At 34.3% G+C, this 20,883-nt stretch overlaps 1 protein-coding gene and 1 pseudogene across 12 annotated transcripts; both read left to right on the top strand.

Annotated features, from left to right (window-relative positions):
• The first annotated feature begins 1,646 nt into the window (after window positions 1-1,646).
• On the top strand, window positions 1,647-6,214 carry LOC108476747 (protein NRT1/ PTR FAMILY 2.11-like). 12 transcript variants are annotated; one of them, XM_053023603.1, is made up of 8 exons: window positions 1,647-1,777; window positions 2,255-2,337; window positions 2,471-2,521; window positions 3,109-3,168; window positions 3,759-3,871; window positions 3,947-4,164; window positions 4,362-4,921; window positions 5,068-6,214. In XM_053023603.1, the coding sequence occupies exons 5-8, from the start codon at window positions 3,760-3,762 to the stop codon at window positions 5,972-5,974; spliced, it is 1,797 nt and encodes a 598-aa protein (XP_052879563.1). In that variant the 5' UTR covers window positions 1,647-1,777; window positions 2,255-2,337; window positions 2,471-2,521; window positions 3,109-3,168; window position 3,759; the 3' UTR covers window positions 5,975-6,214. The 12 variants fall into 12 exon arrangements, with proteins under 12 accessions (XP_052879563.1, XP_052879559.1, XP_052879560.1 ...); XM_053023599.1 differs by having other exon boundaries at window positions 3,739-3,871; XM_053023600.1 differs by having other exon boundaries at window positions 3,732-3,871.
• Window positions 6,215-8,008: 1,794 nt separating this feature from the next.
• Window positions 8,009-19,355, top strand: LOC108478026 (protein NRT1/ PTR FAMILY 2.11-like; annotated as a pseudogene).
• The last annotated feature ends 1,528 nt before the right edge of the window (window positions 19,356-20,883 follow it).

Below are 20,883 nucleotides of genomic sequence, written 5' to 3'. Positions count from 1 at the left end.
AGAAGATATAAACTAGTTAGATAGAAACCAGGAAATAAAAAATATACTGGTTATAATAATAAAAAGAAAAAATTTCTAAAAATCTAAAAAATAAATATGTAAATGTTTTATATGTGATGAATAAGGTCATATAACAATAAATTGTATAAAATTTGTTTATATAAGCATGTTAGGAAGATAAAACCCGGATTGCATTTTAATCATTTATTCAATATAATTAAGTGACAAAAATAAAATAAAATAAAATAATTATTTTATAATATTTCATAATTAAATAACAAAAAAGAAATATTCATAATTGGATGAATATTAAAACCAGTCTTTGAAATATCAGAGAGGTAAACTTTTGTAACCCCAATGAGATAGAAAGTAAAGAGATGACAGTGATTCAGTCTTCAACAGGGGACCACTTTCCTTCTCATACATTTATCATACTGAAATTTTGGTAGAGATGACCAAACCATATGGATTTTGAATCCCACCGCTTCGATAGGAGTGGATAGGATGAAAATAAACAAACAAGAGAAAAAAAAAATGCAAAATAAAGTAAGGGGACACTTTGTCCAAGTGGTCCAACATTGAAAAACTCTTAGGAAAAAGTAGCTTACAAACACTTAGGAAAGAAACATTGAAAAACTCTTGAAACCACTCATCCAACTTCCAGATATCTAGATAGCCAGTTTCTGCATTTTTCCAATCTTTTATACTCCAATAAAACGAATAAAACATTCAATATTTGTCATTATTTCGATGATTAGTGCAACTCAAACCACTAGAGAAATACAAATTGGTTTAGACTTTTTAAGTTGAAAAAAGGCCATTGAAATTGAATATGTTTGTCTTTTCCTCTCAAGGCCATCTGGTGAAAAAGCAGTAGAGAAGTCGGAATAGAAAATCTCAAGAGTTTAATTTAATTAATATTTGGGGGGGGGGGTAAATTTTAAAATCATATATTCACTTTTATTTCATCTGTAATATGACACATAAACTTTGATTTTTCATAATTGTATCTATAAAATTTTAATTTTAGTTTCATTTTCGTAAATTAACATTATTGTTAGGAAAATTATTGTTGTTTATTCTATGTCATGTTTTAACAAGATTGTTTCTCTATTTGGGTCATTGACTTAGGCCTTAAATAGAGTTGAGTTCGGTTCATTTGAATGTAGCATATTTGTAATAGCCTAATTTTTAGTGGTGTCAGAAACAGTGATTTGAGATCACTAAATCTAACAACTAAGTTTGAAAATTTAATAAATTAATAATTATGGGTCAAGTGTGAATTTAGAAGAATTTTTCAATTAGTGAATTTTGTGATTTAAAAAAGAAGAAGAAGAATTTAATAAGTAAATTGGGTCTAAAACGAGGTATCGAGACCTCAAATTCATAAGCCGAGCCATAAATATTTTTATAAATATTTATGGAGTGTCATTGAGTTAGTATTAAAGTTTTGTTAGAAAATTTTAACGGTTGGATAGTCAATTAATTAAAAAGAACTAAATTGAAAATAGTGCAAAATTTGTTAAATTGTGAGTAAATAGCTTAAGTATTTAAAAAGAGGGATTTAAAGAGTAATTATACCCAAAGGATAATGACTGGACGGTTTGGGTATGAAATAAACAAGAAAACAATGTGAACAAGGGGCAAAATTGGAAATAGAATAAAAGTTAGTAGTTAAAAATGATGTAATTGAAAAATCTAGCCATTTCTTCATCTTTTCTCAGCCAAAAACTCCATAGCAGGTCTCCTATGCTGGTTTTTCGTATTTTTGCACCATGTGAGTTCAATTTTTACTTTTTCTTAGTAATTTTTATGTTTTTGTGACTTTTACAATTAGGTCTACTTATTGAACTCATTAGCTTTTAATTTTATGAGTGAATTTAAAAGTTATCTTGAATGAGTGTTGTATGTTTATGATGAATATACACGGATTTAAAGCTTTAATTTCATTAAATGATGATTTTATTAAGTGATTTTAATAAAAATGATTTTAGGACCTAATTGTGAAAAATTATGAATTAAGGTTTGGTGCTGAAATTATGATTTTCAAAGGTTGTGTAGTAGCTTATAATGATGAAATAAGTGTTAATTGAGAAAGATAAATTTAATTGAAGGTTAAATTGATCAAGGACTAAATTGTAAAAACTGTAAAAATTTAGGAAAAAAGTGTAATTTTAGGAATTAAAGGGTATAAACTGTGAAGTAGAGTAAAACTGAAATAAATGCTAATAAATGAATGATTTTACAATTATAGATCAAGAACCCGAAGTAAATCGTGGAAAAGAGAAAATAGCAGATTAGTCCCTGAACTTGTACGACTTTTGCGAATTTGCCCAGGTAAGTTCATATGGCTAAATTCAATGTTTTGTTATAAAAATTTCATTAATGCTATGGTATATTATTGCATATGAATGCTATTAAATTGTGATAATTGTAAAATAATGTTTGAGTAAAAGTACAAATTGCCCAGGTGGAACGACGGATTTGAGTACTTTCGTTCAGTGACTAAGACGAATTGACGGTAAAGACCATGATTGGACCATTGCAACATATGATATGTGATTTCCGTATAAGACCATAGCTGGGCTATGGCATCAGTGTGATATGTGCTTCCGTATAAGACCATAACTGGACTATGGCATCAGTGTGATGTGATTATGTGCTTCCGTATAATACCATATCTGGGATATAGCATCAATGTGATATGTGCTTCTATGTAAGACCATATTTGGGATATGGCATCAGTGTGATATGTGATCCGTGTAAGACCATGGCTGGGCTATGGCTTCGGTGTATGATATATGATTATGTGCAAGACAATAGTTATACTATGGCATTGTGAAAACGAAGTACTCAATTCCGTAACTGTTCCTAAAATTGATTAAGAAAAATAAGCGATAAATGGACCCAAGAGATTGAAATTGATTATTTATTGATATTGAGCTCAATGAAGTGAAATTTGTCATTGATTTTGTGATTGACAGGAAGAATTGGTGAAATTATATATTGTATAATTATTATACGATTTTTGGTAAGAATTATTTTCTATGCCTATGAACTTACTAAACTTTTATAAGCTTACTCCTGTGTGTTAAATGTTCTTTGTAGATTGACGTGAAATCGGTGGATCGGATCAACACATCAAGGCACACTATCTAGATTACTTTGGTAAATTTTATTGTGCATTTTAAGGTTTATATGGCATGTATAGGGTTTAATTGAAAGGAGTGAAGGTGTTATAAACTTAGTTATCAACATTTTTCACTAAAACAGTTTTGGACAGCAGCAGTAGTCCAACTTTGAAAAATCACCAAAAATTGTGGAAATCGACTTAGAGGCTGAATAAAATATAAAATTAAAGCTTATTGAGTCTAGTTTTACATAGAAGAAACGGTGTAAACAAAAGAATATTATTTTATGAGATATTTTAATTTTTGTGAGATAGAGTCAGAATGATTTTGGAATCCCCTATTTTGATTTGGGAAAATCATTAAAAATTGTACAAAAATAATTATGGATTATAGTTTATATGCTTAAAATCCTTAATGAGTCTATTTTCGAAAAAAACAAACAAGAACGTCATCCAAATTCCGTTTGAGAAGATAATTAATTTTTAGTAAAGAAAGGTAGAAGCTGTTTGCTTCTCTAAATCATTCAGCTGAGCTATGTTCACACTAAAGGTCTCATACGTGCAATTAATGTTATAAATGAGATAGTAGCATGTTGTTTAGCAAACAGAGGAAAAAGATGGATGACAGAATGAACAAGAGTGACAAAGAAGCCATGGAGAAGGAGGAGAAAGCTACCGTCGCAACAAATGATGAGCCTGAAATCAACTACAGGGGATGGAAAGCCATGCCATTTATTATAGGTAACTTTGGAACAAAAGCTTGTTTGGTTTTGATTTTTTTTGCCTTAGTTTTTTGAGGTGTATGATTCATGGCAGGGAATGAAACCTTTGAGAAACTGGGAGCCATTGGTACCTTAGCCAACTTGTTGATCTACCTCACTACCGTCTTCAACTTAAAGAGTATTACAGCTGCAACTATGATTAATGTCTTCAATGGTACTACAAATTTCGGAACCCTGGTCGGAGCTTTCCTCTGCGATACTTACTTTGGCCGCTACAAAACCTTGGGATTTGCTACAGCTGCCTCTTTCTTGGTAATAACATTTAACATAGATCACCCCTTGCCCTTCATTTGAAAACCCCCAACAAGGAAATTAATCATAAAAAAGTATAGATCTAAAGCTGAACCATAACAGGACATTGACCAAACCAAACTTACCAATTTTGCGCTACAGTACAGATTTTGATATAATCTTTTGGCTTTTTTTTCTCTACTTTTTTGTTTATGAAGGGATTGCTAGCAATACAACTAACAGCAGCCATCCCAGAGTTGCATCCTCACCGGTGTGCAGCAAAAGAGAGTGGGGAATGCGAAGGGCCAACAACAGGGCAACTGGCATTTCTACTAATGGGTTTGGGGTTAATGATTGTGGGAGCTGGGGGCGTTCGGCCATGTAACTTGGCATTTGGGGTGGACCAATTCAATCCAAAAACAGAAGCTGGAAAGAGAGGAATCGACAGCTTCTTCAATTGGTATTTCTTTACCTTCACTTTTGCGCAGATGGTATCCTTAACCCTCATCGTCTACATTCAATCAAACGTGAGTTGGGCTATTGGCCTTGGGATTCCTGCAACTCTCATGTTTATAGCTTGTGTGGTGTATTTTGTTGGTTCCAAAATATATGTCAAAGTTAAAGCTACTGGTAGTCCAATGACCAGTGTAGCACAAGTAATAGTGGTAGCTATCAAGAAAAGGAAATTAAAACCTGTGGAGCAGCCTTGGCTCTCCCTTTTCAAGTATTTTCCTCCCAAGTCTATCAACTCCAAACTTCCCTATACCGACCAATTCAGGTCAGCACACTATCTGCTCCCACTTATAAGTTTTCTTTAAGTATATCCAATGCATGCCTCGAGAACAAGTAATGTAGCTAAAACAAGAGGGGAAAAGAACATGTTGAGAATTGGCTTAAGTTAGTTTTTTTTTTTTGTATATTCAGATTCTTGGACAAAGCAGCTATTGTGACACCCCAAGATGAAATAAAGGGTGATGGATCACCAGCGGATCCATGGAGACTGTGCAGCTTGCAGCAAGTAGAAGAAGTGAAATGCCTGTTTAGAGTGCTTCCTATATGGGCATCACAAATCATGTATTGTGTTACCCTTGTTCAACTGCATACCTATGCCGTGTTCCAAGCCGTTCAATCTGATAGACGCCTCGGAAATAGCAACTTTAAGATCCCAGCTGCATCCTATGTTGTCTTCATGATGCTTAGCCTGACCATTTTCATACCCGTATACGATCGAGCTATCGTCCCATTCCTTCGAAAAATCAGAGCGAAAGAAGGGGGCATTACAATCCTACAGAGGATCGGTATTGGGATGTTTGTCTCCATATTCACCATGCTTGTGTCTGGGATGGTAGAACAGCACCGAAGAAGCATAGCTCTGACGAAACCGACCCTAGGAGTTGTGCCAAGGAAAGGTGCCATTTCGTCAATGTCAGCCTCGATTTTAATCCCTCAATTCATACTTGGTGGACTGACGGAAGCGTTTGCATCCATTGGCCTCATTGAATTCTACTACAAGCAGTTCCCTGAAAACATGAAAAGCATCGGAGGGTCTCTATTCTACTGTGGGTTGGCAGGTTCAAATTATTTCAGTAGCTTGTTGATCTTTATAATTCATCGAACAACAAACCGCACAACCACCGGAAACTGGTTAAAGGAGGATCTGAATAAGGGAAGATTGGATTACTATTATTACATAATTGCTGGCCTAGGAATCTTAAACTTGGGCTACTTTTTGTTATGCGCAAGTTGGTATAAGTACAAAGGAAACAGCGACAACACCCCTGAGCTTGAACTTCACGTTAATGGCGAGAAACAACAGTTAGATAAACCTTAGTCTTATGTTGAATTGTATTCATATATAGATGATGTATAGGTAGCTAGCTTAGATGAAAACCCTTTATTTCTTTAGCTTTAGATTATAAGATCCAACAAGAATATGCAGTTGTAGGACTGAAGAGAAGCAGGATAATTTCAAGAGATTTTGATGTTGCATCTAATTCATATTCTATTGACATGTTCCTACGAAACAAGAAAAATAAAAAGGATAATGAGAAGCCAAAATTCTTTATCCTCATACTATTCTTGTTATGATGTTTAGTTTTAAAGTACTTGTCCTTATACAGCTCCTTACATTCCTTTGATTGTTCAAATGATTAAAGCAAAAATATATATAAAAAAGGACCTAAATTTTTTATATATATAATTTGAATACTTATGTTAATTTTTATTAAAATATTACATTGAATATATATTTTGAATGTTAGAATTAAAACTTAATTTTTTTAGTTTACCTTTATTTTTATTTTTACATTATAAGATAATGGTCAAATTTTAGTTTTAATTCTTATATTCTATTGAAACTTGATATTTAATCTACATGCTTTAATTTTTATATATTTTAGTTCCTTTATTTTATAATATCATTAGTTAATCTAAATAATTAATTATTTCAATTAAAACGTTGACAATATTTTTTCTTTAAAACACTACAACAAAAATTATTTTTCAATACAAGTTCGAACGGGTGTTTATAAGGAAAAATTCTAATCAATATTTTCAACCTTATTTTTATTATTACATGACTACCAAATGAATGTATTTTTCTTTTAAATTTAAAATGCCATTCTAGTAGATTTAATAGAAGAATTTTAATAACGATAACAATTAGACTTAAAATTTTAAATTCAAAAATAGGAGTAAATTCTTAAAAATAAAATAGACTAAAATCCAAATGTACATAATGTATAGATACTTGAAACATATTTTAATCTCCAAATTCTTACTGAATAATTTGATACAAATAAATAATTAACCCAACACGATATAAATTAGTTGATTTTTTTGTTGTCGATATCATCTGTAAAAATTATTTCATATTTATCGACAGTTTATTTTCCAAGAAGAATCCATCCTTTTTTTATTGGGTTAAGCTGCAATTTTACAATTATATGATATTTGAAAAAAAATTTATTACATTTTATTTTGTTGATTAGAATAAATATAAATTTATCATTACACCTTAATAATTAATTTTTATGGATAGAATACTTAGAATTTGAGCTCTTTATGAGTCGGGTTAAAATACAATTTCAAGACAAGTTTGTCTTGCTAATATAATAGCGTATAAATAGGCTTTATTCTCTCCTGGTAAATCACAAGAGAGAGAGCTGAAAGATCTTCACTTTCTTGAGTTCTTCTATTACGAGCTTTTTTTTCTTTCTGGTGTTGAGAGCAACTTGTGGAGTGTTTTTGTCGACAACTTCACTGTATTTTCTTATGGTTATTTTGTTACACTCTTTTAGGAATTATTTGGAGAAGTTTATTAGTCGTATTGTGAGATATTTGAGTGAGTGACTTGTGATAATTGGGGTCAATATTATGCTGCAATTATTTCTTTGTGTAATGGTAAATTGGGATTAAGCTAATAGATGATCTAAATAATTGTTGAATAAAATCATTCAGTGCATTAACAAAGATTGATTGTGTTTGATTATTTTCTGCTCTTATTTTTTATATTATTTATTTTTGTTGTAATGGTTGTTACAATGAACATTTAGTTAATTTATATATGTACAGAGTAATTAATGTTGAATAAATAAATCCAATTATTAGTGTCCGTATACTTAAAAATGACGTAATGTTACATCTAATTCTATCAAAATTTTTGTGTAATATGAATATATCCCTGATATCTATCACATCGAGGTAGGAAATTTTGGTATGGTGGGTCTTTTGCGTTGCCGATCAGAAGCAAGAACAATGTGACTAGTAAAGTTTTGTAGACCATCACTTGTTTGCCTCTCTAAATCATTCAACTGAGCTATGTTCACACTAAAGGTCTCAGATGCAATTAATGTTATAAATGAGATAGTAGCATCTTGTTTAGCAAACAGTGGAAAAAGATGGATGACAGAATGAACAAGAGCGACAAAGAAGCAATGGAGAAGAAGGAAAAAGCTATTGTCGCAACAGATGATGAGCCTAAAATCAACTACAGAGGATGGAAAGCTATGTCATTTATTATAGGTAACTTTGGAACAAAAGCTTGTTTGGTTTTGATTTTTTTGTCTTGGTTTTTTGAGGTGTATGATTCATGGTAGTGAATGAAACCTTTGAGAAACTGGGAGCCATTGGTACATTAGCCAACTTGTTGATCTACCTCACTACTTACAGCTACAACTATGATTAATGTCTTTAATGGCACTACAAATTTTGGAACCCTGGTCGGAGCTTTCCACTGCGATACTTTTTTCTGCAGCTAAAAAACCTTGGGATTTGCTATAGCTGCCTCTTTCTTGGTAATAACATTCAACATAGATCACCCCTGCCCTTCGTTTGAAACCCTCAACAAGAAAATTAATCATAAAATAGTACAGATTTTAATATAATATTTTGGCTTTATTTTTTTCTCTGCTCTTTTGTTTATGAGGGGATTGCTAGCACTAAAACTAACAGCAGACATCCGAGAGTTGCATCTTCACCAGTGTGCAGCAAAAGAGAGTGGGGAATACTAAAAGCCAACAACAGGGCATCTGGCATTTCTGCTAATAGGTTTAGGGCTAATGATTATGGGAGTTGGGGGCATTCGGCCATGTAACTTAGCATTTGGGGTGGACCAATTCAATCCTAAAACAGAAGCTGGAAAAAGAGGAATCGACAGCTTCTTCAATTGGTATTTCTTCACCTTCACTTTTGCGCAAATGGTATCCTTAACCCTCATCTTCTATATTCAACCAAACGTGAGTTGGGCTATTGGCCTTGGGATTCCTGCAACTCTCATGTCTATAGCTTGTGCGGTGTATTTTGTTGGTTCCAAAATATATGTCAAAGTTAAAGCTACTGGTAGTCCAATAACCAGTGTAGCACAAGTAATAGTGGTAGCTATCAAGAAAAGGGAATTAAAACCTGTGGAGCAGCCTTGGCTCTCCCTTTTCAAGTATTTTCCTCCCAAGTCTATCAACTCCAAGATTCCCTATACTGACCAATTCAGGTTAGCACACTATCTGCTCTCATTTATCAGTTTTCTTCAAGTATATCCAATGCATGCCTCGAGACCAAGCAATGTAGCTAAAACAAGAGAGGAAAAGAACATGTTGAGAATTGGCTTAAGTTAGTATTTTTTTTCTGTATATTCAGATTCCTGGATAAAGCAGCAATTGTGACACCCCAAGATGAAAGAAAAGGTGATGGATCACCAGCGGATCCCTGGAGACTGTGCAGCTTGCAGCAATAGAAGAAGTGAAATGCTTGTTTAGAGTGCTTCCTATATGGGCGTCACAAATCATGTATTGTGTTACCCTTGTTCAATTGCATACCTATGCCGTGTTTATTACCATTGCTTACACTATTTTTTCTATGAGAAACTAGACTCAATAAGCTTTAATTCCATATTTTTTTTCATCTTCTAATTCGATTTCTACAATTTATGGTGATTTTTCAAAGTTAGTCTACTGCTGCTGTCCAAACTGTTTTTGTGCAAGCTGTTTATTACCATTTTTCCCCTAAGCTTTTAATAATTGATAATTTCGTCTCTACTCAATTAGCCTCTCAATTGAACTGATTTTTCTCAATTAATATTTTATTATATCACCTTAAACTAGTTTACAACCTTTAGGAATCAGAATTTTAGCAATAGACTTTAATTCCAAGCATTTTCACAATTAGGTCCTAAAAATCAATTTCTATAGAAATTACCCAATAAACAAATTAAAGCTTTAATTTCATTCTATTTCATCATAAACTTACAGCACTCAACCATGGTGACTTTTAATTTCATCCATGAAATCAAAAACTAATGAATTTAATAGTAGGACCTAGTTGTAAAAGTCTTAGAAACACAAAAATTACAAGAAAAAGGCAAGGATTAACTCACTTGGTGCAAAAATTATGAAATACCAACTTAGAGAACCCTCCTATGGCATTTTTAGCTGCTGGAATTGAAGAGAAATGAAGAGAAATCTAGATATTTCCTATTTAGTCCTAGCTTTATTTAGTTAATTTTGCAATATTCCAATTTTACCCTTAATTTATCAATTTTTTTGCTGATTTCATACCATTGCCGTCCAGCCCAAATAACTTTTGGGTCTAATTGCCTTTTAAATCCTTTCTCATTAGACTCTTAAGCTATTTAATCATTCTAGCAACTTTTACACCTATTACAATTTAGTCCTTTTCATTTAATTGACTACCCAAACATTAAAATTTCCTAACGATATTTTAATACCACACTAATAACATTTCATAAATATTTATAAAATTATTTTTGACTCGGTTTTACAAGATAGAGGTCCCGATATCTTGTTTTTACCCAATTTCTTCAATAATTTATTTTTCTAACTAACCACTAAATCAGTAAAATTTTTCTATCAATATTTTCATACGATTTTCCTATCATATCAATTTTCATGCAAAAATATTGAAATAAATTTCTCTTTAAATCAGATTTGTGGTTACGAAACTACTATTCCGATAACTTTGAATTTAGGCCATTACAACTGGCCCCATTGAATTCTACTACAAGTAGTTCCTTGAGAACATGAAAAGCATCGGAGGGTCTCTATTTTACTGTGGGTTGGCAGGTTCAAATTATTTCAGCAGCTTGTTGATCTTTATAATTCATCGAGCAACAAACCACACAGCCACCTAAAACTGGTTAAAGAAGGATCTGAATAAGGGAAGATTAAGATTACTACTATACATAATTGCTGGCATAGGAATCTTAAACTTGGGCTACGTTTTGTTATGCGCAAGTTGGTATAAGTACAATCGAAACTGTGACAACACCCCTGTGCTTCAACTTCATGTTAATGGCGAGAAACAACAGTCTGATAAACCTTAGTCTTATGTTGAATTGTATTCATATATAGATGATGTATAGGAAGCTAGCTTATGTAACACCCCTTGCCCGTATTCGACGCCGGGACAGGGTTCGAGGTGCTATCGGACTTAACTCATGCACTTTCATTTCTAAACCGGCCATAAAATTTCGTTCAATTTAAAACTCTTCTTTTTACATGCATACTGGCCCTTAAACGAGCTACCAAGGCTCTAAACATGCATTAAAGGCAGTTTGGGACTAAACCGAGAACTTAAAAATAACTTGAAAAATTTATGCTTTAAGGCTCCACACGCCCGGGAACACGTCCGTGTAATCGATTGACATGGCCGTGTTAGTTGCCCGTGTGCACCACATGGCCTGGTGTTCATCGAGACACGTCCATGTCCCTCATCCACGTAGAATTAAATTCTACTTCACACCTAAAGAGTTTTTCACACGACCAGACACACGCCCGTGTCAATAGCCCGTGTCCCTCACACGAACACGTAACGCCCGTGTCAATAGCCCGTGTGCAACACTGACTTTAAAATACGGTCATGACACACGCCCGTGTGACCTGCCCGTGTGGACAAAAAGGAGGTCATTTTCTAAGCCATTTTGCCACCCTCACAACACGTACACACAAACTTAATCAATAGCATATTTCATGGCATAGATGAGCACTTAAACATCCATACACATGTTATGATCATGTTACAACCTCATGCAATAGATATCATAGATTTTATTCTCCTCTTTACCACATTTATGCTACATTTATCATCATATCTCAAATATTAACTCCCCTATACATGCCATAGACTCAAAACACTAGAAATTACTTACGCTAATAGCGATAGCTTGACAGTGTGATGATATCTCCGACGGACTCCAACCCGAGCTAGCCTGAAACATTAGAGAACATGGGAAAGGAATGAGGGTAAGCTTGGAATATTAAATGGATACTCGAAACAACTCTTGCACATAAGTGCCATATATGTAGCCAAAGCTACCTCATATCTTATGACATTTAAATGCTCGCTCTCGAGCTAATCACATGTACTCTTAATTCCTAGTGACATGTCACTTATATCCTATTCTATTCCTAAGGTTCAAACGGAATTTTCCTCGCTTATCAAGACTTTGTCTTATCACATCTTTATTAATCACATACACAATAATATTTGCACAATACATGTAATAACAAAACATTTAAATACATGTATAGCATGGCATCATTTACATATGAACTTACCTCGATACCACAAAAGTAGAAAAGACCTAATCGTCCCTTAATCAATTTCTTTCCGTTCTAGGTCCAAATCTCGATTTTCATCATCTATAACATCACATTCAACTTATTAAAACAATGTACTAATCAAATTAGTCCATTGACACACTTGGGAATTTTTACAATTTTGCCCATATATTTTGCCAAAATTACCAAATTACCCCTAGGCTCAAAAAATAATTTTTTATTCAATTTCTTTACTCTTTAAGCCTAGATGAACCATTTTTATAACCATAGCAACTCACAATATCAACTATTTCATACACTTACACTTATTATACTATTTTGCAAAATATCCTCTTTTTTAGGAGTTTTCATGCAATCTTCCTTCACAAAAAGTGTTTATAACACTACCAAGACTCATTTTCTTCCATAAAAACTCAGCAAACAACACATATGCTTTCATGGCAAAACCCTAGACTCTTAATCATTTTGCAAAATAGTCCCCTCTTATGAAAGCTGATAAACTGTAAATTATACATATTTTGACCCATGTTTAATGCATTTTATGGATGATTTCTCATTAGAATTGGTAAATTCGATGCTCCTAATGCTTTAATTTCATGTTTTATACTTAGGAGAGCATAGGAGAGTAAAAGGAACGAAAAACGGGCCAAAGTACGAAATCAACACGGCCTGGACCTCTTCACACGGGCAGACCAAACGGCCGTGTCAATTTGGCAGAATTGAAGCACGATTCACACGGGTATAGCACACGCCCGTGCCATTTTAACAGGCTCGAACACGGCCTGAAGTAATCACACACGGGCGTGTCCCTGCCGAGCCCAAGTTGAGTCCAATTCGGAAAAGGCCACTTTTGAGGGCTTATAGGCATTCCAAAGCCTATAAATACACCCTAGAAGAGGAGAAAAAAAGGGGATAGAGAAGAGGGGGCAAGGAATTGCTCCAAGAAAGCCGATTGATCCATCTCGGAAGCCGGATTCATCATCAAGACTGAAGATCTCTCCTCAATTTTCCTTCAAGAGTTTTGAGTTTTCTTTACATTTTGTATTCTTTATTCTTCTTAGATGTTTTCTTATTTAGTTATGAACTAAAACCCCTAAATACCTGAGGGGAATGAAACCTAAGACGAATCTTGTTATTATTTTCTGAATCATATGATAAATATTTAACTTGTTCTTAATTATGTGTTCTTAATTCTTGTTTTGATATCCCAGGATACTGATTCAAGACATGCCCTTATTCAGAGGAAGAATAGACCCTGTCTAAGAGTACTGTTGTAATAATTAAGCGGAGTTGATTGCGCGCATAAAAATAGGGTGTCAAGATTTTGCCGGATTAGAGTGAAACCTAATAAGGGGATCTATAGATCGAGTTAATGTAACCTTAGAGTGGTAATTAGAGAAAAGTCTCGGTTATTCAATCTAGGGATTAGACATTATTAGTCTTGAATAGGGATAATAACATAACTTAGGGATCTCTACGGAACAAGTTGAATAAATAAATCGTCCGATTCAGAGCCAGAATAACAAGTAAAGTCTAGGTGGAGTTTTCCTTAAGTATTATCTTAATTCAATCGATTCTCCCAAAAGCAATTCCCCAATTATTTTCTCTATGAGTTCTTAGTTTAGATAATTAGTTAATTAAAACAAAATATCTTTATTCTTAGGCTAGATAATAAAAAGACAGTCATTACTAGTACTTTTAGTTCCTTTGGGTTCGACAATTCGATTTTACTAAAACTATACTACTGTTCGATAGGTACACTTGCCTACATCGCGATAATAGTTAGTCCAAGAACGAGTAATTATAAATATTTAAAACCTATCACGAAACCTCGTGATGAAAAGCACATGCTTTAGGGGTTCCAAAAATGTAAAAATCTTTAAGAAAAAGCATTAAAATCACTTACTTTCAAGTGAGTTTCTTTGCTGAAAGTTCAAAGCTTCAAAAACCTTTTCTTTTCTGGTATTTTCAGTCAAAGAAGAAGGAATAAAATGAAAAAGTTGAGGCTAAGTCCTTAGGGTACCATTTTATCACCTAATATGACATCACCTTACCAAATACATTGACGATTGGAAATTTCTTGTCCCATGGCCGGAAAAGCCATATTCAGGGGTCTAATTTCACTCTAAAAGCCCCTAATTTTAATACTCTAGCTATTAGACACATTTGGATATTAAAATACAACTTTTACCTTTTACGCGATTTAGTCCTTTTTCGAAATTGGACTAGAAATCGCTGAAATTAATATACCAAAAATTTCATGCACCTTTATAAACAGGTTATATCACATAAAATAATATCAAAATAGTTTTCTCTGGCTTCGGAATAGTGGTCCAAAACCACGGTTCCAACTAGGCCCAAAATCGGGCTATTACAATTCTCCCCCCTTAGGGATTTTCGTCCCCGAAAATCTCACCAGAAGAAGTTTCTTCCAACTTTCACAAGTTACTACCACTCTTTTCTCAAGATTACAAATCAACTCAGTCTCATACTCAGGATTTCTTGTAGCCTTTCTATAGTTGCGGTATAAACCTCGACTTAATTCGAAACACTAGAGGCTGACATTCTAGGAACTATAAACTCAAAAACATACGATTCAGTTACATCTGTCAAATAACATATTTATACATACCAAAACCATGTGGACTTTCATCATCAATCTATCACAATCCAACTTGCATCCCTTATTTTTCTCGGGGATGAGAGATATCGCAATACGAAATTCATAATAACCCTTTTTCATTTTCTTTCCACTGTCATCACTGACAATAATTATCTCGAATACATTCAATATTTGGCTTTACTCGGTAGATAATTCAATATCCTTTGGACAAATTTATAAGATACATCTGTGAACTCTGTACTCAATTCTTTGCATAACCCGGAGTTTCTCGGTACTCATATCTTACTCAGAAATAATAATAACAGAAACCAGAAATCAGATCCTCTCTGAAATTCCAAATTGAAAGTCGAATCATGCTATACTAGTTTAATTTACCACTTATAGCCACATTTCTATACTCTGGTCATTAACTGTTTAGAAACTTTACTAACATGAATCAAATGATTTCAACTTCATAGATGTAGTCTCTTTATTAATCAAGACAACTATACTTATAACAACATTGATAAACCGTAATTTATACATATTTTTACCCCATGTTTAACGCATTTTATGGATGATTTCTTATTAGAATTGGTGACTTCGATGCTTCTAATGCTTTAATTTCGTATTTTATACTTAGGAGAGCATAGGAGAGCAAAAAGAACGAGAAACGGGCCAAAAACGGAGAAAATGGGCCAAAGTATGAAATCAACACGGCCTGGACCTCCTCACACGGGCAAACCACACTGCCGTGTCAATTTGGCAGTTTCGAAGCACGATTCACACGGGCGTGTCCCTGCCGAGCCCAAGTTGAGTCCAATTCGAAAAAGGCTAATTTTGAGGGCTCTTAGGCATTCCAAAGCCTATAAATACAATCTAGAGGAGGAAGAAAAGGGAGGCACAGGAGAAGGAGTAAGGAATTACTCCAAGGAAGCTGATTGATCCATCTCAGAAGCCGGATTCACCGTCAAGACTGAAGATCTCCCCTCAATTTCCCCTTCAGGAGTTTTGGGTTTTCTTTATGTTTTCTATTCTTTATCATTCTGAGATGTTTTCTTATTTAGATATGTACTAAAACCCCTAAATACCTAAGGGGAATTAAACCTAAGACGAATCTTGTTATTATTTTCTGAATTGTATAATAAATATTTAACTTGTTCTTAATTATGTATTCTTAATTCTTGTTTTGATATCCCAGGATACTGATTCAAGATAAGCTCTTATTCAGAGAAGGAATAGACCTTGTCTAAGAGTACATTTGTCATAATTAAGCAGAGTCGATTGCGCGCCTAGACATAGGGTGACAAAATTTTACCGGATTAGGGTGAAACCTAATAAGGGGATCCATAGATCGAGTTAATGCAACCCTAGGGTGTTAATTAGAGAAACGTATCAATTATTCAATCTAGGGATTAGACGTTATTAGTCTTGAATAGGGATAATAACATAACTTAGGGATATCTACGGAACAAATTAAATGAATAAATCGTCCGATTCGAAGCCAGAATAACAAGTACAGTTTAGGTGAATTTTTCTTTAGGTACTGTCTTAATTCAATCGATTTTCCCAAAAGCATTTCCTCAATTCCATTCTCTGTGAATTCTTAGTTTAGATAATTAGTTTGTTAAAACTAAAACCTCTTTATTCTTAGGCTAGATAATAAAAAGACAGTCATTACTAGTACTTTTAGTTCCTTTGGGTTCGACAATCCGGTCTTGCTAAAACTATACTACTGTTCGATAGGTACAGTTGCCTACATTGCGATAATAGTTAGTTTCAAAAACAATTAATTATAAATATTTAAAACCTATCAGGAAACAACAGGATCAAGTTTTTGGTGCCGTTGCCGGGGAACTAAGATATTAGGAACGCTCAATTTTTATTACTTTAGCCATTTATTTTTCTTGCAATTTAATTTAATTTTTTTATTATTATTACTTATTAATTTACTTTTTCCTTCTCTTGACAGGTTTTTATAGTTTATGACTAGAAGAAACCCGTTAGGACCACTACTTTTTTACGAATAAATCGATCGCACAGTTCGTAAAAACCAAAGAGAAAAAAGGCAAAGCTTAAGATATATAGAGAATGAGCAAGAGGACGATACTCAACCCCCAACCGAAGAGATAGCTGAAAACCAAGACAATCAGCTACCTCCTGCAATTGCAGTTAATCAAAATCCTGCTCCACGCACTATGTATGATTATGCTAAACCTTCTTTAACAGGAACTGGGTGGTTGGAGGAAAAACTTAGAACAATGGAGATTGCTGATTACCATTGCGGGGTTGACGCCAAAGATCCGAGCTGGTTCCAGATTTAGTACTCCCGTCGAAATTCGAGACTCTAGAATTTGAAAAGTATAATGGGACTAGTTGTCCTAAAGCTCACATCACGGTATTCTACCAAAGAATGACAGGATACGTTGATAACGATCAACTGTTAATTCTTACTTTCAAGATAGTCTAATTGGGTCAGCTGCCAAATGGTACAACCAACTGAGCCGTACCAAAATTCATCCATGGAAGGACTTGGTACAGGCTTTCATGAAGCTATATGGCCACGTGACAGACATGGCACCTGACAAAATTACACTGCAGAATATGGAAAAAAAGTAAAGTGAGAGCTTTAGGCAATATACCCAAAGATGGAGAAAGATAGCGACACAAGTCCAGCCACCTCTTTTGGAGAAAGAAACTATGATGCTTTTCGTTAACACTTTTAAAGCCTTGTTCATTACCCATATGTTGGGACGCGCTACCATGAGTTTATCAGATATAGTAATGTCTAGCGAGATGATTGAAAACACAATAAGGAGCGAGAAGATAGACGCGGAAGAAAGCGCTAAGAGGTCAACCCCAAAGAGAAATGAAAATGAAGTTAATAATATAAGCAATGGGTATTTTAAATTGGTTACTGTAGGCCAGCCGAAGGCCGTAACTACTAGCTAGCAAGGCCCCTTCAAGCAGGAATCCAACTCGAGGCCAAACATAGAAAGGCTCCAATTTACACCCATCCCAATGTCATATAAATAGCTGTAACGAAATCTGTTTGATGCACATGTGGTATCCCCTTTCTATTCGGAAACCATACAACCTCCGTTCCCGAAATGGTATGAAATGAATACTCAATGCAAGTACCATGCAGGAATAACGGGGCACTTAATTGAGAATTGCACCATATTTAAGAAGTTAATCGAAAGGTTCATCAAGATGGGCATCATGAAGTTTGGCAATCCATCAAGACCTAATGTGGTAGGAAATCCGTTACCCGGTTATCTAGACTTAGGAGGTAAATATGATAATTGAGAGTAGAGGAAGAGGTAGAAACCGCCACTAAAATGGGTTTAAAAATAAATGACGGATATGAGAATCCGGGGAGGATACCCAAAAGGATGGAGAGTTACTGTGAGTTCCACGCTGAAGGTTATCACGATATCTAGGAGTGCGCTGAAATCAAAGTTTTGGTGCAGAGTCTAACGAATAATAAAGAGTTAGAATTCTTTGAAGAAGTCAAAGGCCCAGAAAGAATACTAGGGAATCTGAATACAGTATCGGAAGAGGGATCTGGAAAAGAGAATTTATCAGGCATACTTGGAAGTGTTTTGAATAATGTGGCTGTGGGATAGATCTCTATATTTTTAGAGCTAACTCAGAATAATGTTCAAAACATACTTATTGCTCTAAGCCTAGGAGTGATGAGAATCCTTTTGTGAAATAGGCTTATGTTCAAAATCTTTATTTTAATAAAATGCATTTTTGCTGTCATTTTGAGCAAAATCTTTATTCTTAGATACTTTTGTCTTTTGGACTCTCTTTCAAATATTCTTTTATTCTTTATTCATGATCATACCATAAATAACTATTCTTAGATTCATTTATTCTTTAGAATATTCCATCGTACCTACAACAGGTCTCCAGATATCAACGACATAAGTGACGCTGCTACTGATCCAGAGTCTCCTTTTGAGCAAGATATGTGTCTAGAGGGATCGCAGGACTTTGAAGAGGTGGAGATTGTAGCCTATCTCCTGGTTTGTTAAAGATGGTAGAACAAGATGAAAAACAGATCCTACCTTACAAAGGGTCAATGGATATCGCGAGCCTAGAGAAAAAGAAAGAGGTATAGATCAGAGCCTATATCACCACAGAGACAAAGTAAGACGTCATTGAGTTATTTTGAGAATTCAAAGATGTTTTCGCACGATCGAATCAAGATATGCCTGCGCTACTAAGACGTGTGGATGCTGTCAAAGCTAAAAAAATCTTAGAAGAGGTCCATAAGGGTGTCTAAAGAACACATGCTAATGGTTTTACAATGGCTAGAAAAATCATGAGGTTCGGGCACTAATGGTCCACCATGGAAGAGGATCGCATCAGTTATGCCGTAAATACCAAATTTATGGGGACAAAATTCATGTGCCTCCTTCATTTCTTCATAGACTTTCTCTATGTAGGGCATGGATGTTATTGGGCTGATCTTGTCACAAGCTCCTAGCAGGCATCTTCATCTTTGTGGTCGTCAATTTCTTCAATAAGCGGGGAAAAGTCGCTTCATATGCCAATGTCACAAAGTCGACAGTCATCAAATTCCCAAAAAAAACAAAAAAAAATCATGTACTGACAAGGAATGCCAGAAAGGATCATATCTAACAATGCACAAGAGTACGATATCAAAAGTTTGTATTATGTTCAAGATCAAACGTTATATCACCCCAAAATGAACGGTGCAGCAGAGGCAGCTAAAAAAAGAAGGAAAAAACAAAAAATATATATATAAAAAACCAGAAAAAAATAAAAAAATTATGGGAAAATGATCGAGACTTGTAAATATTGGCATAAGAAGTCATATTTTACCCTCTATGCTTATCGAACGTCAGCCAAGACATTCACCGGGGTAATACCTTTCTCATTGGTTTAAATAATGGAGGCGGTTTTACCCTTTGAAGTTGAGATTCCTTCTCTCTAAGTTTCGATTGAGTCAAGAATTGGATGAAGTAGAATGGGTCCAGTTTCAATATGATCAAGTGAACCTGATTGAAGAAAAGAGTTTGAAAAGTATCCATCATGGTCAAATGTATCAAAAACGAATAATGCGAGTTTATGGCAAGAAGGCTTGCCCCAAAGAATTCCATGAGAAGGACTTAGTGTTGAAAAGGATCCTTCATATACGAAAGGACTTCAGAGAAAAGTGGATGCCAAATTAGGAAAGACCTTATGTAGTAAATAAGGCTTTCTCTAGAAAAGCGTTAATTTTAACTGAGATTGATGGAAAGAACCTGCCTAATCTCATAAATTCAGATTCAGTCAAAAGTTTTCCAAAAAAAAAAATAAAAAAAGGGAAAAGAAAAGAAAAATGAGAGGTCAAGGCGTAAACCCGCAAAGGGCGCTTTGAGACCAAATGAGTTTTAAATTGAAAACCCGTAAAGGGCAATTCAAATAAAAAATGGGGCATAGAGTAGTCTTGCTATGCCTGAATTAATAAGAAAGAGATATGCTACATCTTGTGGCATCGACAAAGTACTCTAGATCTTCTAAACACATGTCGAGCTCAAAATGGTCCTCAAGAAGTTCGTACAGAGAAACTCAGGCTGCGATATCTGGGGCACCTAGTTTTCATCTTACCCCTATTGAATTTTCTATCCTTGATTATTGTATTCGTTTTGAGCTACGCTCCCAATCAATTTCCTTCTTATTGTATTTGCAATCTTTAATTAACTTGTTCATTTCGAGTTAATTTCCTTCTTATTACATTTGCTATCTTTGATTAATTTATTCATTTCAAGCTATGATCCCAATCAATTTCCTTCTTGTCTATTGTTATGATCTTTTTCAAGCATTTCACATTGAAATAACGATTAATGGACTAATAATACTTTCACAAAAAGAGTTTTGCATATTACTCTGGAAGCTTCTAAATAGTACAAAAACCTGAAACAGGACTATTATTTAGAATTTACCAAACCCAAGGGTTGGAAATATTTGAGAAAGAATAGTATAAATTATGGCTATTTCTTCAAATTTTCTGTCAAAGATATCAGCCGAACAAGAAGACAGGATATTGCG

This window comes from Gossypium arboreum, chromosome 12 (genome assembly GCF_025698485.1).
Source record: "Gossypium arboreum isolate Shixiya-1 chromosome 12, ASM2569848v2, whole genome shotgun sequence".
Lineage (NCBI taxonomy): Eukaryota > Viridiplantae > Streptophyta > Magnoliopsida > Malvales > Malvaceae > Gossypium > Gossypium arboreum.
Note: the sequence above shows the minus strand (reverse complement) of the source record. Positions and strands in the feature narration are given on the sequence as shown.

Coding starts and splice junctions, on each gene's coding strand:
- LOC108476747 (XM_017779046.2), top strand. CDS start 3,721: ATGTTGTTTAGCAAACAGAGGAAAAAGATGGATGACAGAATGAACAAG. Junction 4,165..4,361: donor CTACAGCTGCCTCTTTCTTG/GTAATAACATTT, acceptor TTGTTTATGAAG/GGATTGCTAGCAATACAACT. Junction 4,922..5,067: donor CCCTATACCGACCAATTCAG/GTCAGCACACTA, acceptor TTGTATATTCAG/ATTCTTGGACAAAGCAGCTA.